General features: G+C 45.8%; 1 protein-coding gene across 5 annotated transcripts in view; it reads right to left on the reverse strand.

The window, feature by feature from the left end:
• Nucleotides 1–22,299, reverse strand: part of LOC118080620 (hyaluronidase Ccc Hy-4-like) — a 29,280-nt gene that overhangs the window by 6,221 nt on the left and 760 nt on the right. The window contains exons 1-2 of one of the 5 annotated variants that reach the window (XM_060271512.2): nucleotides 7,119–11,038; nucleotides 2,769–2,879 (exon numbers count right to left, since the gene is read on the reverse strand). The exons of 1 other annotated variant lie outside the window; for it this stretch is intronic. In XM_060271512.2, the coding sequence (XP_060127495.1) occupies nucleotides 2,769–2,879; nucleotides 7,119–7,138 (131 nt within the window). In that variant the 5' untranslated portion in view covers nucleotides 7,139–11,038. Of the gene's footprint in view, nucleotides 1–2,768; nucleotides 2,880–6,586; nucleotides 6,643–7,118; nucleotides 11,039–22,299 lie in introns of those variants that run through there. 3 more of the 5 variants (XM_060271511.2, XM_035106118.3, XM_088662198.1) reach the window with 3 other exon arrangements.

Consider the following 22,299-nt stretch of genomic DNA (forward strand, 5'->3'; position numbering starts at 1 on the left):
GCACAGCAGCAAAATGGCTTGCTGGCTTGTTAGAGTCTTTCTTAGTTGCGAATCCTTTTTATCCCTCTTAAAAACAATACACATGAATCTGTGTTATAATAAAACAAACTCGCTTACTGTCAGATTCATACTTAGGTTACAAAATAAACAATATGTTACATATTAGTGAGTCTTAACAACTCCTTCATAGCATCTAGCAGCAGCAGCAGCTTAACTGTTCAATGGACTAAAACAAACTTGGGATGTTGGAGTTGACTGGCACATCCCACACCATGAACCCTTTGCTGGGCATCTTAGTCCTCCATCATCCCATCAAGGAAAGTCAGTGCAAGGCTGAGTGCAGATATATTTGACTGTGCTACAGCCTTTCCATAAGCCACCCAAATGGAACTCACAGACCACAGTTTAAAAACTTCTGCCTTAGTCCATAGTTACAGTAATACCATTTCCATTTCTCCTGTGTGTGTGTGTTTTTCCTCCTTGCAAACTGGGACAAATGAACTGTTGTAAGAGCAAGCTACAGTCAAGCAAAGTAGTTGAGATCATAGAATCATAGAACTGTAGCATTGGAAGGGTCATATAGACTCCAGCCCCCTGGCAAACAGACAACCGAAACCTAAGTTTAAGGTGCCATATGGCGCAACTGAGTTTCTAACACTGCACAGAGTGGGACTGCTCCCCAATCATCCCAAGGCCGATCCATTAGGGCAAGTGGGGCACTGCCCCACCACGCTTAGCCACGGCCTGCCGGCCTACCTCCTTATTTGCAAACGGTTGACACTGGCTGCCAGCAACCTCCTTCCTCTTAGAACCCAGACAGAGGAGGATGGGGCAAAATTAGAATTAGTTTGCTCTGCCTGTCTTTGGCTCTGGTTCAGCCTACTGTTGGCCACCCTGCCCCCTGCCTCGCTAACTAGTGCTATATATGTAAAGCCTTCTTTATCATAGACGTTTTCATCCGACAGCCACGTTACAATCATAGAGCTGTAGAGTTGGAAGGCAGGCAGTGAATGCAAACCTCCAAGGAAGGAGAGCCTGACCACCCCTTGTCAGAGAACAGCTCTTGCCATCAGAAAGTTCTTCCTTTTGCTTGTGAGCATCACAGAGCCTCTGAAGACTCCAGCTGCAAAAAGCACAAATGAAACCTTGCACCTTCCCTTGCTTTTGTCTGACATCCCAGGGTCAGGGGGTCAAAAGCAGACTGGGTAGGAAAAGGACAACGGGTGGCAAGTTCAGGACAAGGGGTTAGTGGTGGCTTGTTAAGGGCTCCATTCTCTCCAAATCAGGCCTGAAAGGAAAGCTGCCTTTTTGTTAATTGCTGTGGTTGCAAGAGGTTTCCCTCAAGCTAATTTGCAGAGTACAGTAATTCAATTTGCAGCATACATGAGGGAGGGAAGGAGAGCTGCTGCTGCTACTCTTTAGAGGCCATCCGTCTCCGGGGTCACAAATCTGCTCCCAGTGCTATTTACTCAAGTGTGGGGGAAATGGTGGCCTTGCTTTCCTGTGTCGCTATAGCCTTGTCTGTTTTGTCATTAGCAGTTTTCTCTGTTTAAAACAGGGATGGGGAACCTGCATTGGCAGACTCCAGCTCCCATCAGCCTGGCTAGTGGTCAGGGATGATGGGAACTTCAGTCCCACAACCAGCTTTGGAGTCCGACCTAGAGGGCCACAGGTTCCCTAGCCCAGTTTATAATTTAATCCTTTGATTTAAAACAAAACCAAAACCCTGATGCCCCAATGCAACGCGTTTGGGTTTATAAAATAACATGGATATACATTCTGAATCTAAGGCCCCAGAAGCTCCAGTTTGTTGTTGGCACATTCAGGGCGCTGCTCCCTTCCCCCCTCCTACCACTGCAAGTGTCTCATCTCGTTCTCCCCTTCTCATGCTCCCCAGCTCAGTGAGGCCAATTCCACCAGGAACTGAGCACTCACATTAACCTCATTCTGCATAGGCCACAGAGCAGACATCTGATGATTACAGCTTTCAATCATTGCTGACCTGCATTAAAGCCTAGTATTTCCCTGGAGGTGAAGCGCTTCTTAGTCAAATGCATTACCCACTAATGTCCAGAGCTCTCAGAAAACCTGGTATAACATGGCAGGGTAGAAGCAGCGTGAAAAGCCAGAAAGTTTGTGTAACATTTGATAAGATTGGGGCAAGGAACAAAGTGCCTCCATGTGAGCTTTTGCGGATTGGGGAATCAGAGGTTTATTGAGGGACTGGCGGGGGGGGGCAGAATATCAACCAGAATGAAGGCTAGAAAGAGGCCTCTGGGTGGGTAGAAGCCAGCAGAGCATGCCCAGCCCGAAACTCTGCACATGGGCAGAGGGAGGGAGGGAGGCTGGGCAGGTGGCACAGAGAAATGAAGGGCAGTGGTGGTGGTAACATTGCTGTACAGGGAGGTCCGGGTTCAGATCCCGCCTGACTGCTGAGCCAGCCATGCGGCCATTCATTACCCCTGAGTGCTACTCCACAGGGTTGTTGTAAAGGAGGAAAGGCAGGATGAAAAAGTCTAGGATGATGCCATAGTGCCTGGAAGGGAAAAAAATCAAAATCTTCTTTTCCTCTTCCTGTCTCCTCCCTATTTATTCTTCCCATAATCTCCAGCAGATCTTTCATCCAGACCTGAAAAGGCCCTGAAGGTGTATTTGCATATTTAGCAGGGGGAAATGCCAAAAAAGCAATCACAAAGGGGGTTTAGTGGCTTTTTCAGAGAAGATGACCAGAAAATTCGAAGCAATAGCCAAACCACCAATTAACTTACTTGGGGAGCAGGGTGCCTGTAAATGGGCCTGCCTTTTCCCTGCTGCTGTCTGTGGTTTTGATCTCCCAGATAAATCCTATAAGCCAATCAGCATCTCTCCAGCCCCTGGATCTACAGTGAAATCAACAAAAATCACAAGCTCGCAGCAGCGCCAACGTGGTGTGCCATGCTGCCCTCTGTTTAAGGACAGCAGCACCACTCTCACCAAGCAACCCAGGAGCAGAATAAGCTTTTCCCCCAAGCTGTAAAGGAGAAGTTGCTTTTATCTGAACCCAAGCTTCAGAAGCACTAACTAGACCTCCAGGGAAGATTAAATGGCAACATTGGATACTGAGCTAAGATTTCCTTCTGGAGAGTCAAAGCTCTCAGTGCTTTGTATGGGAGGGGGAGTTTGTTCCCAAAAGAAAGACTTCCCCCCTCCTCTCTAAACAGTGGGGATGGAGAACAAACTATAATTAAATACTACCTAGCCTTTGGTCTCAGTGGCATAGCAATTCACCCACTTGACTCCCAAGACATAATTTACATCTCATGAGTTTTCCTAAGCAGTGAGTAAATCAACCAGAGGGATCTACTCCAGGGAAGCCACGAAAACAGCATTTAAATACTTGCCAGCTAGTTTATTCTCCTCATCGGGGTAGCGTGTGTGATTCCCATCCCATGCACCAATTTTATTTAATAATGCACTAATATTTAATTATAGTGCTTTTTTCCTGAAATGTTCAAAGTGTTTCTCATGTATCTCAGTAATCCTTACAGCGCCCCTGTAAGTGCTGGCATTATTACCCCCATTTCGCAGATTGAAAGCGAAGACCGAGAGGAGGGCATGCCAAAGGCCACCCAGTGAGCTCAGAGCTTAAGGAGATTTCCTGCTCATAATTCATGCTCTTACTATTGTAGATGCCAGCTCACTTAAGTTCTGCGAAGGCTGATGGAAGGATGCCAGGCAACTTTGTGGCAGAGCGATGAATAGTATAACATGGTGCTCCCTAGTGTGCCAATGCATACATATGCATGTTCGTATGTCTTATACGGGTAAACAGTTATTCGGGGGAGGGGACAGATTTGTGATGCTACTCTTGGGATCTTTACTGGAGAGGGCAGACAGAATTGCATTTGTTTGATAACCTGGTTTAATTCAGGGGATTTTTTTTTTTTAGCACAGACCAATCTTAGTGTGCTTGTTCCAGAGAGCCAGCAATAACCACACTGCTGCTTAGTTGTGATATTTATTTGTAAATCAACAGAGGTTTAAAAGTGATAACATGACAATATAAATGAGTTAGGAGCAGCAAAAGCAGCATCACGGCTTGAAATGCCACTGCAGAAACATGCCAAATGGAGTGGGTTGATAATGCCTCCACTGCCAAGCCCACCACCACTTCCTGGACCACTCAATTCCTGTTGCAGAAATGGATCATGGGAGAGACTAGAGGCAGAGAGCCACCTGCCATGTAATTGCAAGGCGAAGGTAAGACTTTGCTACAGGAAAGCGAAAGAACCAGAAAAAGGGGCCAGGGGGGTTCACATACAAAGTTGTACTTTCCCTGTCTTATAAGAGCCGGATTATTTGTGTACTTCCAAGGTGGAACCTAAACACATATAAAAAAATGCTGTGAAAATGCTTTTTAAAAAGTTTTGAAAAATACATTAAATTTGGCATAGCTCAAGGTCACCATCTAGTGTCACATTTGTATATTGCACTTTACAACATACAGTATTTAAAACATTTTATTTGCAGCTGTATAGCTGAGTCCCAAGTCTCATCTGGAGTTGATGGGAATTGAATCGGAGACCTCCAGCACAGAAAGCAGGTGTTCCACCACTGAGCCGTGGCCCCTTCTCTGTGTGCAGTTACAAGAGCAGCCAGAAGGACTTGCTCCCAGTGTAAGAGAAGTGGTGCCCATGGGAACACTTTTCTGGGGCTAACATCAGCCTGGGGGAGAGGAAGAACCTGCACTGGGATCACAGAACTGTAGATGGTGGTCATGGATAGAGCTCACCCTGCTGCAATCCTGGTGAGTCCCCCACACCAGCTGTTTTAAGGTTTTGCACAAACATGCACTTTCAAGTGAGAGTTTCAGCATCATGTGTCCTTCCATCTAGAGGGGAAAGTTCTCATGCCAATCATTGTTAATTATAAAATTGCTATTCTACAGAACATGCCTAGGGCTGTGCCAAAACCATTGTTGCAGGAGTCTACAGTGAAGTCTGGTCTGTACCAACTCTCCCCTTTCAAACAAATTAATGAGAAAATTTATTGTGAGAAAAATAAGAGGCCTTGTGATGGAATGGCAGTTGTGTTACTGGTGCCATAGCAGCAAACCAGTCTTTTTGTGCTAATGTAACTTCCTGGGCCAAGTTACAGGTAGGTAGTAGCCGTGTTGGTCTGGCGTAGTCGAAACAAAATAAAAAAAATCCTTCCAGTAGCACCTTAGAGACCAACTAAGTTTGTCATTGGTATGAGCTTTCGTGTGCATGCACACTTCTTCTTTTATTTTGTTCCTGGGCCAAGTTTACAATTACAACACAAACCTACAGGTTGTCATAATAATTGCTCTGCCACAATGGCCATTAACTCTTCCTGCCAATTCTGTGTGGGTCCACTGACCCTCAGGGGCCTCGTGTTGAGGCACTTAGTTCTGATGGCTGTTAAGTGGATCCCATACAATGATATATTGGGGGGGGGGGTTCAGCACCAGTTTCTCTTTAGAGAATGGTAGCATGAATGCTCGGGGGGGGGGGGCAGCTATCGATTCTTTAAGCTGTAAATCCAGGTGGAGTTTCTGGAGAGACTATGACAGATATAGAAGACTGCCTCACACATGATCCCATTTTCCATAAAGCTCTTAGCTCATCGGACATTGCCCTCAGCCATCCTTTTAAAAGAATTAATATTGCATTTGTGCCTGAAAATACAAGAGCATCGTGCTGAAAACTACGGTAGGTAACAGTAAGTATTCTCAGGTGTAGAATACAGCAAAAATGTTAACATCTGAACGGTCTGGAAACTTGTGAATAAACTTTGTAAGAAAAAGAAAACCCCTGTGCTAGGGTAGCATCCTGCCTGCCAGATGAGTGCTTTGAAATTGCTTGCTACAGAATAAATTAGGACATGATCCAGCAAAGTTAAGGACTCATGCAACCCCACATGTCAAACAGAGCAGGATCACATTCTGTTCAGCAACTGGTGCGATGCAAAGAATAAAGAAAAAAAGAAGATATATTTGATGCCTTTGAAAACATTTTGCTTTCTTTCAGTTTACTCCTCTCACCATCATCACATTCTATTTATTCTTCACACATTCCCAGCATTTTCAGGGCTTGCAAGAATATAAACAACAAATATTCAATTATCAATGTTTTCAGAGATGCATTGAATCCCATGAAAGTGGGGAGGGGAGGGGCACTTAAGTAATGCTAAGCATCTCCATGTCTGTAAATGAGGGTCCAGTGGAGTTTGTATTTTAATTTCATAATTCTGGTCTCCCTCTGAAGTAAAAGGCAGAGAAATTAACACTACAAAACAAGAATTTACTCAGACCAATGCTACAGTTTGAACATTTAAAACTGCTTTTAAAAATTAGAGCTGTTTACCAAATTCGTGTGTGTGTGTGTCTACACACATACGTATACATAAGAATTGTTCTCTCTCATTCTTATGCATTTCATGGCAAATAAGAGGCTGACTATTTCACCTCAGTCATTTAACAAATGCATTTCAAAGGGAAGGAAGTCACATAAAAATCCAGAAGCTCTACAAACTACAATGATCCATTAAATAAGCAGTAGGAGAGCCACAGAAAGAATGCAATCACCAAGTGAGATATAGATTCTCTTTCCTTGGATGTTCCAACATTAGACAATCGGAGTAGAGGGAAAGTACCAGATACTTTAAAAGCAAGGAAGCAGCAATTTCCCAAAGGCTTCAGATATCCCGGCTGCTTGCATCAGATGCAGAAAGCTTTAGTTCGCCAAGCTCCTTCCCAATGCCTTCTGTGTCTTTATTCCATCAGCCACTTTTACGAAGGAAGAGAAATGGGAACCCACTCTGGTTTTAAAAGGCAGGCTTTCCAGAAGACTGAAGAGCCTGTGGCAAACTTGCATCCCTGCAATTCATGACTTCAACACACACACACACACACACACACACACACACACACACACACACCACTCCATGTGAGCGGTTGGATTAAAGATGAGACTCTGCCTGCTGCTAGCTCAGACAGGTGAATTTCCAGCGCAGCCCTAATGCATTTCACCCCTCTTTTCCAAAGAACAATACAAAAACAACTGCTCAGCCAAACAAAACAAAACATGTCGGGAGGGTGGTGTTGGAAGGGCACCTACCTGAAGAGTTTTGCAGCCATGGGACCGAGCCACTCCCTCCACCTCCTCCTGGCTGCCTCGCTGGTCCCTCCAGTGCTGTGTCTCCCTCTTAAGAGTCAGGCTCAGACCTGGAAGATGAGGGCACCTGCTAAGCCAGCTCCCTCCGTGGGTCCCCTCTGGCTAGGACCAAGTCCTTATTTCCTCAGGGTGCCTCAGTTCCTCTCGCCTGCCTGCCAGATGCATTTGCACATCAGTTTTTGTGCTCAGAGACACCCAGGAGGTGGTTCCCTAGACCAAGGGACCAGGAAGGGAGGGGAACTACCTGTGGCCGCTCTCCCCTGCATCTGAAGTGGTACAGCCCATGTCTGTGTGTGCTCTGTGGACGGCTGTGTGTATTGCGAGCACCTCCTCCAGGCTAACCTCGTGCTCGAGTGCGGTGTGTGCTCATTCAGTCACACAGAAAGCTCGCCTGCGCTCGACCCCATAAGAAAGGACGAGCGGCGGCAGCCACTTTTGTCCTGTCTTCACAGCAGCCTCACTGAGCAGAAGGCAGCAGTCTTTACCCTTTGTAGCTCCGTGGTTTTTCTTTGCTCCGATGCATTTTATAACCCCAAAGCAGCTGGGATGTGCGAAGGGTCCCCGCGGGCTGCCCGGAGAGACAGTCGCTCAAAAGTTCCAAACTGAATAGGCAGCGCTTGTTGCCAGTTCGGAACAGGAGTGCTAGGTGGCGTCTTAACTTTGGAGAGAGTTGCAACAGACAGGGGTGGCCCCCAGGGGTGGCCAACTCCCAAGAGACTGCGATCTACTCAAACTGGCAGTGATCTACCCCCTTTTTGAGGGTTCAGGTCAAAGTTGTTGAGCTTTTTTTTTGGAGAGGAGGAAAAGCAGAGTTTCTTAGGCGTGCAGGGCAAACTCTTTGAATTTCTTTGGGGGAGCCAGTGATCTCCCAGTGATCTACCACAGACGTTCAGGGATCTACCAGTAGATCACGATCTACCTGTTGGACATGCCTGGCTTAAGGCATTTGAAGCCTGAAGCAAACTACAAAATCACATACACACACACTCTGCCAGGGAAGAAGGGGTGAGTGGAAATCTACATCAGAAACCACGGAGACAGGAATAAAGATCTGCATTGGGATCTGCTGTTCCTGTGGGTCCTGCCGCCCGAGGCGATTGCTTCACTTTGCCTCATGTGTGCCAGCTCTGGCAACAGGTCTGAGACTTTAAGTCCCAGGATCAGTTAAGATAAGAATTGGAATGTGTGTTTTCTAAGGGAAATCTTTGTCTAGAATTTATAAGCCCAAACAAGCTTACACTGCTCTTCTGCTACTGCACGGCAATGAGATTGTCTTGGAAAGGTGTCAGACAGCCTTTTATAGGTTGCCCCTCCCCTCTCCAGAAGCAGTAGATCATTCATAGGATGGTCGCAAAAGGATGAATACTCTGGAGGTGGATTCTCTCAGAGCTACTGCACATGTTAGGATCATGTAACCAGAGAGGGCCGTCGCCTTCATGCCCTACTTAGAATCATAGAGTTGGAAGAGACCACAAGGGCCATCCAGTCCAACCCCCTGCCAAGCAGGAAACACCATCAAAGCATTCTTGACATATGCCTGTCAAGCCTCTGCTTAAAGACCTCCAAAGAAGGAGACTCCACCACACTCCTTGGTAGCAAATTCCACTGCTGAACAGCTCTTACTGTCAGGAAGTTCCTCCTAATGTTTAGGTGGAATCTTCTTTCTTGTAGCTTGAATCCATTGCTCCCTGTCCGCTTCTCTGGAGCAGCAGAAAACAACCTTTCTTCCCTCTTCTATATGACATCCTTTTATATATCTGAACATGGCTATCATATCACACCTTAACCTTCTCTTCTCCAGACTAAACATACCCAGCTCCCTAAGCCGTTCCTCATAAGGCATCGTTTCCAGGCCTTTGACCATTTTGGTTGCCCTCCTCTGGACACGTTCCAGCTTGTCAGTATCCTTCTTGAACTGTGGTGCCCAGAACTGGACACAGTACTCCAGGTGAGGTCTGACCAGAGCAGAATACAGTGGTACTATTACTTCCCTAGATCTAGACGCTATACTCCTATTGATCCCTACTTGTGGGATCCCTAGTAGTATCTGGTTGGCCACTGTGCAAAATGGGATGCAGGTCTAGATCGATTGTCTGACTTAGCAGGGCTCTGATCAGGTACACCTAAACACAGGTGAAAAGCAAGAAAGGCTACTGAATCTGCTTTAGAAAGCTAAGGTATAGATTTTTAAGTGTTGGCCCTGGTGGGGTGGGGGCGAGGGAGAAGACCCCGCTGCTTCAGGGAGCAAAATGTCCCAGACTGGCACCAAAAACTAATTACAACCCCACTTTCATATTGCTTTCTGACCCTGGGACCTACTTAAATGGAATGTCTTTCCAGAGTTCAGTTTCAAAACTGCCTCCACGCCTTAGCATTTCTATGGTGCAGAGTGGGAATCAAGCCCAAACCTTCCAACGAATTTCAAGTAGGCAACTGAAGCAAAACTGGCAGGAAACAATGACCAGATATTTCACAACTGGCTATCTGGATCAGATAAAGGCCTCCTTAGCCCATTGCCAGTCCCCTGAGGCACTGGGTGCCATCTGATTGGAGGGAAAGAACAGCACAGTATAGAAGAAGAGGAGTGGTCAAGCGGCTCTGCCAGAGATTCCCAGCCCATGTCATGGTGTTATACTCCACCACAACAGAAAGAAAGGTGCAATCCCTCCCCTGCAGTGGTGCCTGTTGGGCAAGAGACTCTGGGGCAGAAATCCAGGGCCTCACTCTGCAGAATGAGTAGCCCCCCCCCAAAAAAAAATAAAGCACACAGAGTGTAGGACTGGCTTAGGACATTCTGAAGTAATACACATTACCATAGCAAAGTAATACAAAAAATACAATGCATAAAAAACCTCAGTGAGAACAACAGCTATTTTATATTGTTTTCATTGGTGTCTTTTATGTATTGCACCTTTATTGTATATTTCTTTGGGGCTAAAAGGTGGTTTATCAATACACCGTGCCATACTATTTACAGAGGGGGTGAGTGGAAGACAATAGAGTCCAGAGTCTGAAGTTACCTAACTGCTCTGCTGCCTCTCGTCAAGGCGTAACAGTGTCATCCCTTCTCAAAAAGCAACCCAAAGCATGAATGAATGCATTATGACAGCATTTTAGTCTACCTTGCTTCACCTGGTGGCTACACACAGGAATTGGTGAAACAAACACCGCCAGGCTGAGAGAAAGATTGACTCACCAAATAGTTGAGCATAAGCATGCTTCTCTAAACCTCCTTAAAATATTGGGTATCCCCCACCCCCTTTCCCCCATCAGTTTAATATTCTCTTGTTACACAGGTTGTTACACAGATCAGTGTGAGTTTCCAGAATGGCTGATTTTTCTACAAGCTGTCATGTTGGCACAAGGAAGGATAGCCCATATCCCAGCTAGTGATCAGGGCCAGCCCATGACATTTTGCTGCCTGAGGTGAAGCAACAAATGGAAACCCCTCCCCACTGGTCAAGGTTCACATCACCAAAGAGGGGCCAAGTTATTTTGGCACCTGAGGCAGAGAATCCCACAAGTGCCTCTCAATCTCCTTGGCAGTAAAAATGCAGTCCTAATAAATTAAATAGCTGACAATTTGCTGCCTTTTCCGGACACAACCCAAATCAGCTGCTCGAGGCCACTGCTTTCCTCTGCCTAATGGTAGGGCCAGCCCCATTAGGCATCAGTATTTGTGCGCCGTTTCAGTGAAAATGCAAAAGGGCGAGTTCCTTATATTTAAACAGTGAATGTGTGCCTATTCTCCCAAAGCATGCATATATACTTGGCAAATCCTTGTGTGGCGGTCGTTTGGTGTATGCATGCAATTGTTCAAATTTACTCTTTAATTAAAAACCCAAGCTTGCAACTCCAGCAGATGTAGGAAAAACAGGAAGTGGTCTGTTCTGGAACGGCAAGCAACAAAACAAAGGGAGCGTGACAAAAGTGTGTGGGTGCAGACCCAGGCAACAACACTTTGGCAATGTGTCCTGCTCAGTTTGCTAGTCCCAAAGGATATCTAGCATATGAGAGAATTGGGAAAACCTAACCCAAATGGCTTCTTGGTCATTCTGATCAGAAAACAGGGAGTCATGCTCTACTGAAGAATCACAAGAGGAGGCTTCCTCAAACCCGGCCCTCCAGATGTTTTTGGCCTACAACTCCCATGATCCCTAGCTAGCAGGACCAGCGGTCAGGGATGATGGGAATTGTAGTCTCAAAACATCTGGAGGGCCAAGGTTGAAGAAGCCTGCACAAGAGATTGCAACATGGTGAATCAAGAGAGTTATTAAAATGAGTGCACAAGGACAGAAAAATCTGCACTTTGGACCAGCTCTTTTCCTGAACCGTATTAAGAAATTTAGGGCCAAGACCAGGCATCCCCAAACTGCGGCCCTCCAGATGTTTTGGCCTACAACTCCCATGATCCCTAGCTAACAGGACCAGTGGTCAGGGATAATGGGAATTGTAGTCCAAAACATCTGGAGGGCCGCAGTTTGGGGATGCCTGGCCAAGACTAACACAGAAACAGTTAGGTTGGTGAGGTTGATTGGTTTAAACCAGCTAACTAATACTAACAAGTTAGAAGATTCACTACAGATGTATGGGGAGGCACACTTTAAGTTGCCAATTCTACATATGATAAGGCTCCTGTATCTGTTAACAGTTGTGTACAAAGGAGAACTTTGACAGGTGTAATTTCTCTTACCATAACTATGGCAGAAAAGCCAGGCCTGCTATAAAACTCCCTCCCATGCAACAATTAAATGGCACAGAACCCCTGTCAACATCTGTCAACATTTTACATTCCTGTTGTCTTCCTGTACTTCTCGCAGTTATCAGTGCAGATGGCTTGACTGTCACAAGTACTGGCAAGCGACAGGCAGACACCTGGAGGCTAGCAAATGTTGCTGCCAAGCCCAAAGTCTTTCATTTCACCAGACAGTTTCCCCTGGTCCTCAGCTGTTGAGCTAAAGGGCTGGCGATGATTTGGCTCTGCTGGGAAGGTGCTCATTCCAAAGTTTTGCCTCCGAAAGCAGCAGCTCTTGAATATGCCGAGTTAAATGAGAATCCCCATGAACCGTTGGGAATTGCAATTTCCCGAAGCATATAGAGTCCCATCCCACCTGCTGTGGTTCGTTTCACAATCCAGCAAGATCGAAACGGTAGCTATTCGGTTTTTTCCCTCGGGTACCCGATTTGCTCGTGGTTCTCGTGAAGCAGAACAGACTTCAAAACATTTCCGACAGCGGAAGATGCGGGAGTGGGGGAGAGAAGGTGTGTGCGGTACAAGTTCAGCAGAGGCAGTTTGAAGCCTCAAGAATCCAAGACCTACTCCAGGGCTGCTGCTGCTTTCCCTCCAATGGAATCCAAAAGGGGGGAGGAAATAGCACCACTATCCCCTTTTAAAAACACAATGGAAAATTCCACCTGCTATACAAACAGTATGATTAATTTAGATAATGGGTTATGATAATATTTAGTGTTTATGTTACATTTTGGAGCAGTCTAAACACTTCACGTAAATTTGCTCTATTCTTCCAATCTACCTGTAAGGTGGGACCCAGGTGGCACTGTGGGTTAAACCACAGAGTCTAGGACTTGCTGATCAGAAAGTCGGTGGTTCGAATCCCTGCGACGGGGTGAGTTCCACCGGGAAGGTAAACGGCGTTTCCGTGCGCTGCTCTGGTTCGCCAGAAGCAGCTTTGTCATGCTGGCCACATGATCCGGAAGCTGTCTGCAGACAAACGCTGGCTCTCTTGGCCTATAGAGCGAGATGAGCGCCACAACCCCAGAGTCGGACACGACTGGACCTGATGGTCAGGGGCCCCTTTACCTTTACCTTTACCTGTAAGGTAGGTTTGCAGCATCCCTGTATTCTGGATCATGTTTTCCCCAAGGCTTGGCACATCATTAGCAGTCGTAGTGCAATTTGAATCAGGGAGCTTAGATTTAACTCAGTATGCTTAGCTTTACAAAGAGCAGGCGAAAGGGCCAGAGTTCAGGGCCAGAGGCACATGTATTGGATGCTGAATGTCCCAGGTTCACTCCATTGACAAGTCTCAGGCAGGAAGGCTAGAAAAGAAGTTCAATTACAGCCCTGGTTCTACCTGGTGGGTAGAACATAGATTGGGATTGACTGGGTGGTTCGCAGTAGGATTGGCAAGTAAGAATGTAAGAAGGATTCTGTTGGATCAGACCAAAGGCCCATCTAGGCCACCCTTCGGTTCTCATAGCAACCCACCCAGATACAAAAAGCCCGCACAGCAGGTCATGAATGCAATAGGCCCCTCTCCCACTCTCGTTCCCAATTATTCAGAGGCATAAATAGGCAGTGATAATGGGAGCCAATATCTAACCACCGTAACTTGTACTGCGTATTAGATTAACCCTCCATGAATTTGTTTCAAACCAAGTTGCTGGCCATCACTACATCTTGTGGTAGCGAATTCAAGGAGGGCGTCAAGGGCTTCTGTTGCCGGATGGTTTCACAACAGCAAGAACAAAACGGCTTCTTCTCCCCCACCCCACTCCCACTCCCCAATTAGGTTGCTGACATCAGATTTGGGGTGGAGGGGCAGGAGTGGATTTTTGTGTGAATTTGTGCGCTCGCCTCTGCTCTTAAGGCCACATTTCGTGCCTGAACATATGTTCAGAAACATTCTGCTCCTTAATTCCAAGTGCAAGTCATGTCACTCCCCCCTCCCCTTTTCCTCAATACACTGCTTTGCACCCAATTAGTGGACCTCAGGGCTTTGGCCGATGGACCAACCGTCTGACAGTATAAGACGATTTCTTACGTTTCACCAGCTCTCAGTGATAAAAACTGCCTTAACTGAATCCTTGACATCCCAAAGGAGTCCCAGGCAAATGCACTCAACTATATTTGATCCAAAACTATTCCTCGTTTAAATCTGCCCAGATGTGCATTCGTTATTTATTAATAGCTTCATCAGAACAAAAGCAATTCCCTTTGATTAACTTGGCACACATATAATGTGTTCTTCAGCGGCAGGAATACCCCCTACAGCTTTTTCACTAACATGTACCAAGCGGAGAGGAGCTGGTGCTTGATAGATTTTCGCACTGACGTGCAGGTTACCACTTGAAAACTGTAACGTTAACATTTGTCCCATACCCAGCGCTGGCTGGCAGCTGAGCAATTCCTCCTCATTCAGGTACCCACCATCTTGAACTATCGTTTCAGTAAAGCCAAAGGAGGTTCTAGCCCGATGCTTCTAAGATATAGTTGCAAAATGAAACTCAAGCTGATTGTCTCTGGCAACGGTTGGCTAGCAAATTTCAAAAGGCAACAATTATATGCAGTTGTTCCAGCTGGGCTCTTGATGAGTTGGGGGACATCTCTGGAAATCAGAAAGTATGTGGTGATCAAAAGAAGCAGTAACAGCCAGCTTCTGGAAAATAAGAAAAAGTGATGGCTCTTTGTCAGCTTTTCCACAGCCATTTTCCTTTGCCGTTGGAACATGGGTTACAGGTGTGATAGTTCTATTTAGCTATTCCTAAAACTTGGTGACCCTGTATTGCGGTTTGCATTCAAGATTGCATAATATGGCTCAAATTACCTTATCATTACTTAATTGCACAATGGGATATGCAAAGTTTAATTAATCCTTATTGGGAGGAAGGAAAGGAGATTTTAATTCAATTTTTGATAGAATATACAATATCAGGGATAGTTCCTTTCCCCCAGATTAATTAATTGTGCAGAGAACAATTGGATCCTGTGAATCTGGCATTAGCTAGGTAGAACATGAGACTCTTCATCTCAAGGTCATAGGTTCAAGCCCCACGTTGGGAAAAAGATTTCTGCATTGCAGGGGGTTGGACTAGATGACCCTCATGGTCCCTTCCAATTCTGTGATTCTGTGAGTATATACCAGAAGAATGTCTCAGTTAAGACTCTTACACACACAGGTTGGGAAACAAGGGAAGTGAATAGAACATAGCAAGAACTCCCATCATTAGACCCTGCTGATGAAGCCTCAGGAGTACAGCGAAAAACATTCCTGTTTAGACAAGCCTACCCAGATGCTTAGAAATGCTGGTGTGAATTTTGATCTGCTTTAACTGCTTTAACTTTTAACTTCTTGTATGTTTTAATGTACTGGGGGGGATCCTGATTTTGTGGTTTTATATTTTTGTAAACCACTTTGAGGTTTGTTGGTTTGTTTTACAGTCAAGCGGTGTATACATTTCATGGAATTAAAAAAAAATTTTTTTAAATGAAGGGGGGGAATCAAGACTAGTCTTCCTTGTTTTGCAGGCTCTGCTATAGCAAAATAGGAGCAACAGGTGTTCTCTTCAGGAAGGAAAAGAGCACAGCTCCCATAGATTGGAGATTCCTGACAAATAAAAATACCAAAGGGAAGGATTACAGGGCTTTCTTGTGGCTAGTAACTCTTAAAAGAGGCCACCCTGGAGAGCAAAGTCATGCAAAGCAGATCTGAAGAATGGAATAATTTCCTCCAAATAGATTGCAACCAAGGACATCTCCACGACCTTTGTGTGCCTGACAATTCCCTTTGTGATACAGAATGCTAGCTAATAGATGTCTAGAAATGCAGCTGCCTGGGGAATCACTGTCACACAATTGCAGGGAGAGATTATAAAAACAACTTGAGGTTTGCTCAGGTTGAGGGTTCTTCCTTTCTCAGCTGGCCTTCTTCAGATGCACAGAGGGAGGGAGGGAGGGAGGGAGTCCATAACTTTGTGTACTTAAGTAAATGAAATTGAAGTGGGTGAAATTTTCAGACACAATAGCCCCTTCCAGTGTGTGTAAAGTATGCCAAATGACAAGTATTTCTGGGGGTTCTTATGCTGAGCACCTTAATAAAATTTGCTTTTCTTTAAAAAAAGGAACCGTAGAGCTGGAAGGGACGCTGAGGATCATATAGTCCAGGCATCCCCAAACTGCGGCCCTCCAGATGTTTTGGCCTACAACTCCCATGATCCCTAGCTAACAGTGGTCGGGGAAGATGGGAATTGTAGTCCAAAGCAAACATCTGGAGGACTGAAGTTTGGGGGTGCCTGATCTAGTCCAACCCCTGTAGTGCAGAAATATGCATCTGTCTCATTTTGGGGGGGGTCAAACTTGCAATATTGGTATTATCAGCATCACATCAATACTTTTTTGGGGGGGCAGAATTTGATGGAGTTTTCAGGCATCATAGACCCTTCAAAGGTGGTGAATAACTGTCATGGTTTTCCTGCAAGGCTGGCGTTTGCAGTTTTGAGGTTGGTAAAAGAAGGAGTGCTCTGGTCCATGGGGTCACGAAGAGTCGGACACGACTAAATGACTAAACAAACAAACAAACAAACAAGGAGTATGGTAATCGATTCTCCCTGTTTGTTATGAGGAAAACCAGTCTGAAAACAGCAGACATGACAAAGGAGCCCTAGATCAGTGTTTCCCAACCAGTGTGCCTCCAGATGTTTTGGGACTACAACTCCCATCATTCCTGACCACTGGTCCTGCTAGCTAGGGATGATGGGAGTTGTAGTCCCAAAACATCTGGAGGCACACTGGTTGGGAAACACTGCCCTAGATAAGAAACCTGCCAAATTTCAGGTCCAGGGAGAACCTTTAAACATTAAAGGGTGGCATTCACTAATAATGCTGGCCACATGACCTGGAAGCTATACGCCGGCTCCCTCGGCCAATAATGCAAGATGAGCGCGCAACCCCAGAGTCGGTCACGACTGGACCTAATGGTCAGGGGTCCCTTTACCTTTACCTTTTAAGGGACCCAGGTGGCGCTGTGGTTAAACCACTGAGCCTAGGGCTTGCTGATCAGAAGGTCAGCGGTTCGAATCCCTGTGACGGGGTGAGCTCCCGTTGCTTGGTCCCAGCTCCTGCCAACCTAGCAGTTCGAAAGCACGTCAAAGTGCAAGTAGATAAATAGGAACCGCTACAGCGGGAAGGTAAACGGCGTTTCCATGTGCTGCTCTGGTTTGCCAGACGCGGCTTTGTCATGCTGGCCACATGACCTGGAAGCTGTACGCCGGCTCCCTCGGCCAATAATGCGAGATGAGCGCGCAACCCCAGAGTCAGTCACGACTGGACCTAATGGTCAGGGGTCCCTTTACCTTTACCTTTTACCCCTCCCATCTGGCTGGGGTTCCCAGAATATTAAAAACACAATAAAACATCAAACATTAAAAACTTCACTAAACAGGGCTGCCTTCAGATGCTGTGAAAGCTGATGGTGTGGCTGGGATTCACTGCCAGCTCAGGCAGACCCTGAATGGTGCTCTGCTGCTTGCTTCCGCTCTAGTATTGCCAGCCTCAGAGTGAGAGTGAACCTACATCTGTTGACTATCAATCTAACATGGCTTCATTGTGGGTGGACAGTGGATACCCTGGTATAAAATTATTTTGAAATGGCCCAGAGAATAAGTAAACAATATCAGAATCCCAAAGCTTTCTATGTGCAATTTTCAAAGGAGAGAGAGAGAGAGATGTGTTTATCCTTTACTACACAAGGTTCTCTGCAAAGCCTTTCCTCCTGCCTACCAGCCACCATCCCTGATGTATCAAAAGATACACCAACAAGCATTGACTAAACATAACTGGTAGAGTACTAGCAGCCCTTAGATGGGCAGACTTGAGACTTCATGGCATCCATGACAACCATAGGGCCCTCTCATTTGTTACCGGCCCAATACGTAGAGGAGAATGCAATCCTCCATTTTGTCTTTGCCTCAAGGTGTGTGAGAGAGGATCTGCACATAGTGCGAGCCGAAATAAGTCTGCTGTCAGGGTCAGACCATTTCCTATTGAGGTTTTGTCACATGTTGGCAGCTCCTCCCTGCAGAAATGGGATAACCATCCACATCAAAGATTCATGGGATCCAATAGATTCTCTCTCTCTCTCTCTCTCTCTCTCTCTCTCTCTCACACACACACACACACACACACACACACACACACACACACAGAGAGAGAGAGAGAGAGAGAGAGAGAGAGAGAGAGACTACACCTGCTATTCACAATGAGAGGAAACATACTCACTATTTATTTTGTAAAACCAACTGTAAAAGGGTGAGCTATGTAGCATGTCTAGTTTGGCTCTAATTTATCTTTGAAAGGCAAAATTAGTAGAAAGTGTAAAGTTTCACCCTAATCCACAAACAAGCCCAAGCTAGCCTGTTTTTCTCCTTGTCCTTAACCAATAGAGTCAAGCTGCAATCCTAACCATATGCTTACTAGGAACTTAGTCCCTCTGAACTCAGTACAACCTCCTGCTGAGTATACAGGTTTAAGACTGGCCTAGCCAGCCCCGAGAACCTGTTGTGAATTGATGGGGGAAAAGCAGCCCAAGGCTTTGCCAAACACTTGAGTTGACTAACAACTGTAGGTGAAAATGTGGATTCGTGCGAAGGAGCGCATGCAGAACTCCCTAGTTGCCAGTGAACTTTTCCATCACAACTAGGTTCTAGTGAAGCATACTGCATATAAAGAGCACCTAGAAGAGGAAGCTTTGTTTCCTGCATCCAATTCAAAATTTCCCATTAAGAAAAATGGCGACATTTCAGTTGGCTAGCACCATCAACAAGGAATTAATGGGCTGCGTTTATACTGTACAGCAGCTCCTCCTTTTCTTTCTTCCTCCTCTTTTGGCTCAGTTGCAGAGGCAGCCATCCACAGGAGACCACGATAATGAACCCCATTCTCTGAACTGTTTTGACATCTCTAATTGCACTGCAAGGCACTTTTGACATGCATGGAAGTAAACAAACCATAAAAGGCAGTATAGAATCCGTTGAACATTAAAGGATCCTGGCAAAGGACAGAACGGGGAGGCAACTCTGAGCAGATATGACAACAGCAGATTTCAGTTGGATTTCAGGTCAAATTGGTTTCAGTCTGGAATAGCTGCCTAGCATTCATTTGCTGTAGATTTCCACCCGTGTAGGCAAAGATTACAATGCTGCTACACTCAGTTTAGTTTTGCCCTTGGTAGCAGCTGACACTAATCTCCAAATAATATTCTCCAGCTTGAGGCAGTACTGCTAACTGATGTTCCCCTTAAATATCAAGCTCTCCTAAGCATGCCTACTCTCCAGAAAATGAATCCATGCAGATATATTTAGGTTATGCATCAGGAAAGAGCACTCACTCTGGATTAGCAAACTGACATCATAATTTCATGTTCATATCTAAACAAATCCTGCAATGATTTAAGCAGCTGGATTCATAAGCTCAAATGTTGAAACACTCAGCTCAAGCAGCCTGCCTTGCTGTTATCTAGCAGTTTCCAGGTCTGGGTCTCATCTGGCAGATGGCCGATTACAAAACATTTTTCAGCAGAAGCTCAAAAGGTACCAGGTTTTTCCTTGAGCATATCCCCAAATACCAATTTATTAACTCGGGTTGTAAATATTTTTTATCATTTCAGGCTTCTTTTAAAACATAAACAATGATGTGTTCATTACTCACAGAACAGAACAGGTACAGCAATTTGTGGGAGACAAATCTAACAGTCAGCTTGTTTCCTCTCTTAAACCAATACAAGAAACGTAACAGATGCACACCCAGATTGTAAGCATCTTCTCATTCATGATAAAATTGCTCGCATTAACCTGGCTTAGCAAGGTTGTTAAAGGACTATAACATTATATATACTGTATATTGTAAAATACCTGTGAATGCTTGCATTCCTGCACTAAGGAGTATTTATGGATCAAAAGAGCAGTTAAGGCTCAAAGTACACATGGCAGCAATAGATTCATGTGTTTAAAACATGGATTTCCCCCAATCACAGTTGATATGGTGAGAGGAAGAAAAGGGAGCATGTTTGCAGGGCCGCTTCTACAGCTGAGGTTAACTTGCCCCAAACTGAGGAGGGGTATCAGAGAAGGTAGGGCTTGCTGATCAGAAGGTCGGCGGTTCGAATCCGTGCGACGGGGTGAGCTCCTGCCAACCTAGCAGTTCAAAAGCACATCAAAGTGCAAGTAGATACCGTAAATAGGTACCGCTCCAAGCAGGAAGGTAAACGCCGTTTCCATGCACTGCTCTGGTTCGCCAGGAGCGGCTTTGTCATGCTGGCCACACGACCTGGAAGCTGTATGCCGGCTTCCTCGGCCAATAACGCGAGATGAGTGCCGCAACCCTAGAGTTGGTCACGACTGGACCTAATGGTCAGGGGTCCCTTTACCTTTATCAGAGTAAAAGGGGTCTGTACATTACCTGCTGCCATCACATGTAGTTTAATACTTAGACGATGGCCGCAAATACGGCCAGTGTGGTGTCATGGCCAGAGTGTCAGACTAGGAACTCGGCAACTGGGATTTGAATCCCCCCTCAGCCATGAAGCTCACATGCGGCGCCAGCCTCTGTCTGCAGTTTGGCTAGAAATTCGGGTGAATTCTGAGGACAAAACCACCTTTCTCCTTTAACACCCTGGAGAGCTGCTGCCAGTTGACAATAATGCACTAAAATGGAAACAGGCCTCAATTTGGCAGGGTCATTTCTGTACATAACCATCTGCATTCATAACCGCTGCAGTTATATTCACCATTTTCAGTTGATTATAGTATACTACCAGGAAATGTTACTAGCGGTAGCAATAAATACCGAAGATTGGAGAGAATGCTTTTTTAGCCAGTAACACTTGTGTTTCAGCCCATTTCCCAAAGAGCTAGAGAGAATGTTGGCAGGTTTGCTTATGTTGATAGGAAGGTTTTTTGATCATAATGAGAGAAGTCAGACAAGCAAGTTCATATCCAACACAAACTGACTTTAGCTATCACCCTGCCTGAGAGATCAAGTGGAACTTTTGTCTAAGCTGGTCCAGCACACTCCATGAACTCCACAGTGCATAATCCTTAGTGCACATCTGTGCACATAAGAACCTTGTGCTTAGAGCTGTAGCATTTTTCAGGCAGCTCCTAGTGACTTCCAGGCCAGCTGCATGAGCTCAAGATACCTGTGGATGTCACATGTCGATCAGCTTTGGGCATTTCACTGAGAAAGGCACTCTCTCTGTACATGGTGTGTTGGGGCAGACAAACCGTTCCACTCAATGCCCTGCACTCAGTGATGGCAAAAGCCACCACAAATCGTTCAGCTGATGTCATCCACAGCATCTTCTACACAGCAAGCTCCACACAGCTGCTGCAAACCCTTTGTAAACTGCAAATAAGAATCTGATTGGCAGATCAACTGCAGTCCTGGAGGTTGCATAATGAAGGAAAAGATATGTTGGGTTTTTAGGCAGGTTCCCCCCCCCCTTGAGTATTTGCTCACATATGTGGCAATCTCCACAGAAGTATTTTAAGAGAGGACATTTGAACAAGGAGAGCATGTAAGGATTGGCACAGAAGGAACTTTGGAGAGGGAAATGGGTACAGTATCACGTATCCAAGTTTCCCCCAAGGTATCTGTGCTCAAGGCACATGAGGTCACTACTTTGCTGAAGCTAAGGAGGTCTGGTCTGCTCAATGCCCGGATGAGAGAAAGTGCCTGCAAACCCCATCTTAGAATCACCAAATTGCAGAGTTGGAAGGGACCTCAAGGGCCATCTTTGTTTGACTGAATCAGAATATTATTGAGTAGGCTTGGTCATTTTGCCAACAGGTACAACATGTTGCATAGGCGCTCACAGGCAACCAGTACATGTTTGAAATTCATCTAGCATACAAAGCCTATCCAACAGCTTTAGGGTGTCTTCACTAAAGCAAGGCTTAAACACACACACACACACACACACCAAGGTTCAGGTGCTTTGCTCAGGGGAACCATCAATATTCAGAAGACATGGGGTGAAATTTTCTCTATAGAATGCCAAGCTCTCCAACTATCAAGCACAGATAATTAAATAAACACCTAGGGTGGAGTTGCTGGGCAGGGCAGCGACTCAACAGGTTGCTGCGATGCCCTCCCCGCCTTGATTTTGCCAGTTGATTCCAGGCGCAAACGGGGGTGGGGGTGGGTGGGCTTCATTCGTGTCTCCGTCTCTCTCTCTCCCGCCCCTCACCCCAGCCCCTTTCAGCAAGGTAATCTCACTCGCCGCGATCTTGAGAGGCGATAAGCGAGTTGCTGCTGCGCTCGGGTCAAGAGATGCAAATGTCAAAGGGCGCGGCGCTAGCGGATCTACACACCTGGATCTACACACCA

This window comes from Zootoca vivipara, chromosome 2 (assembly GCF_965207765.1).
Source record: "Zootoca vivipara chromosome 2, rZooViv2.hap1.1, whole genome shotgun sequence".
Classification (NCBI taxonomy): domain Eukaryota; kingdom Metazoa; phylum Chordata; class Lepidosauria; order Squamata; family Lacertidae; genus Zootoca; species Zootoca vivipara.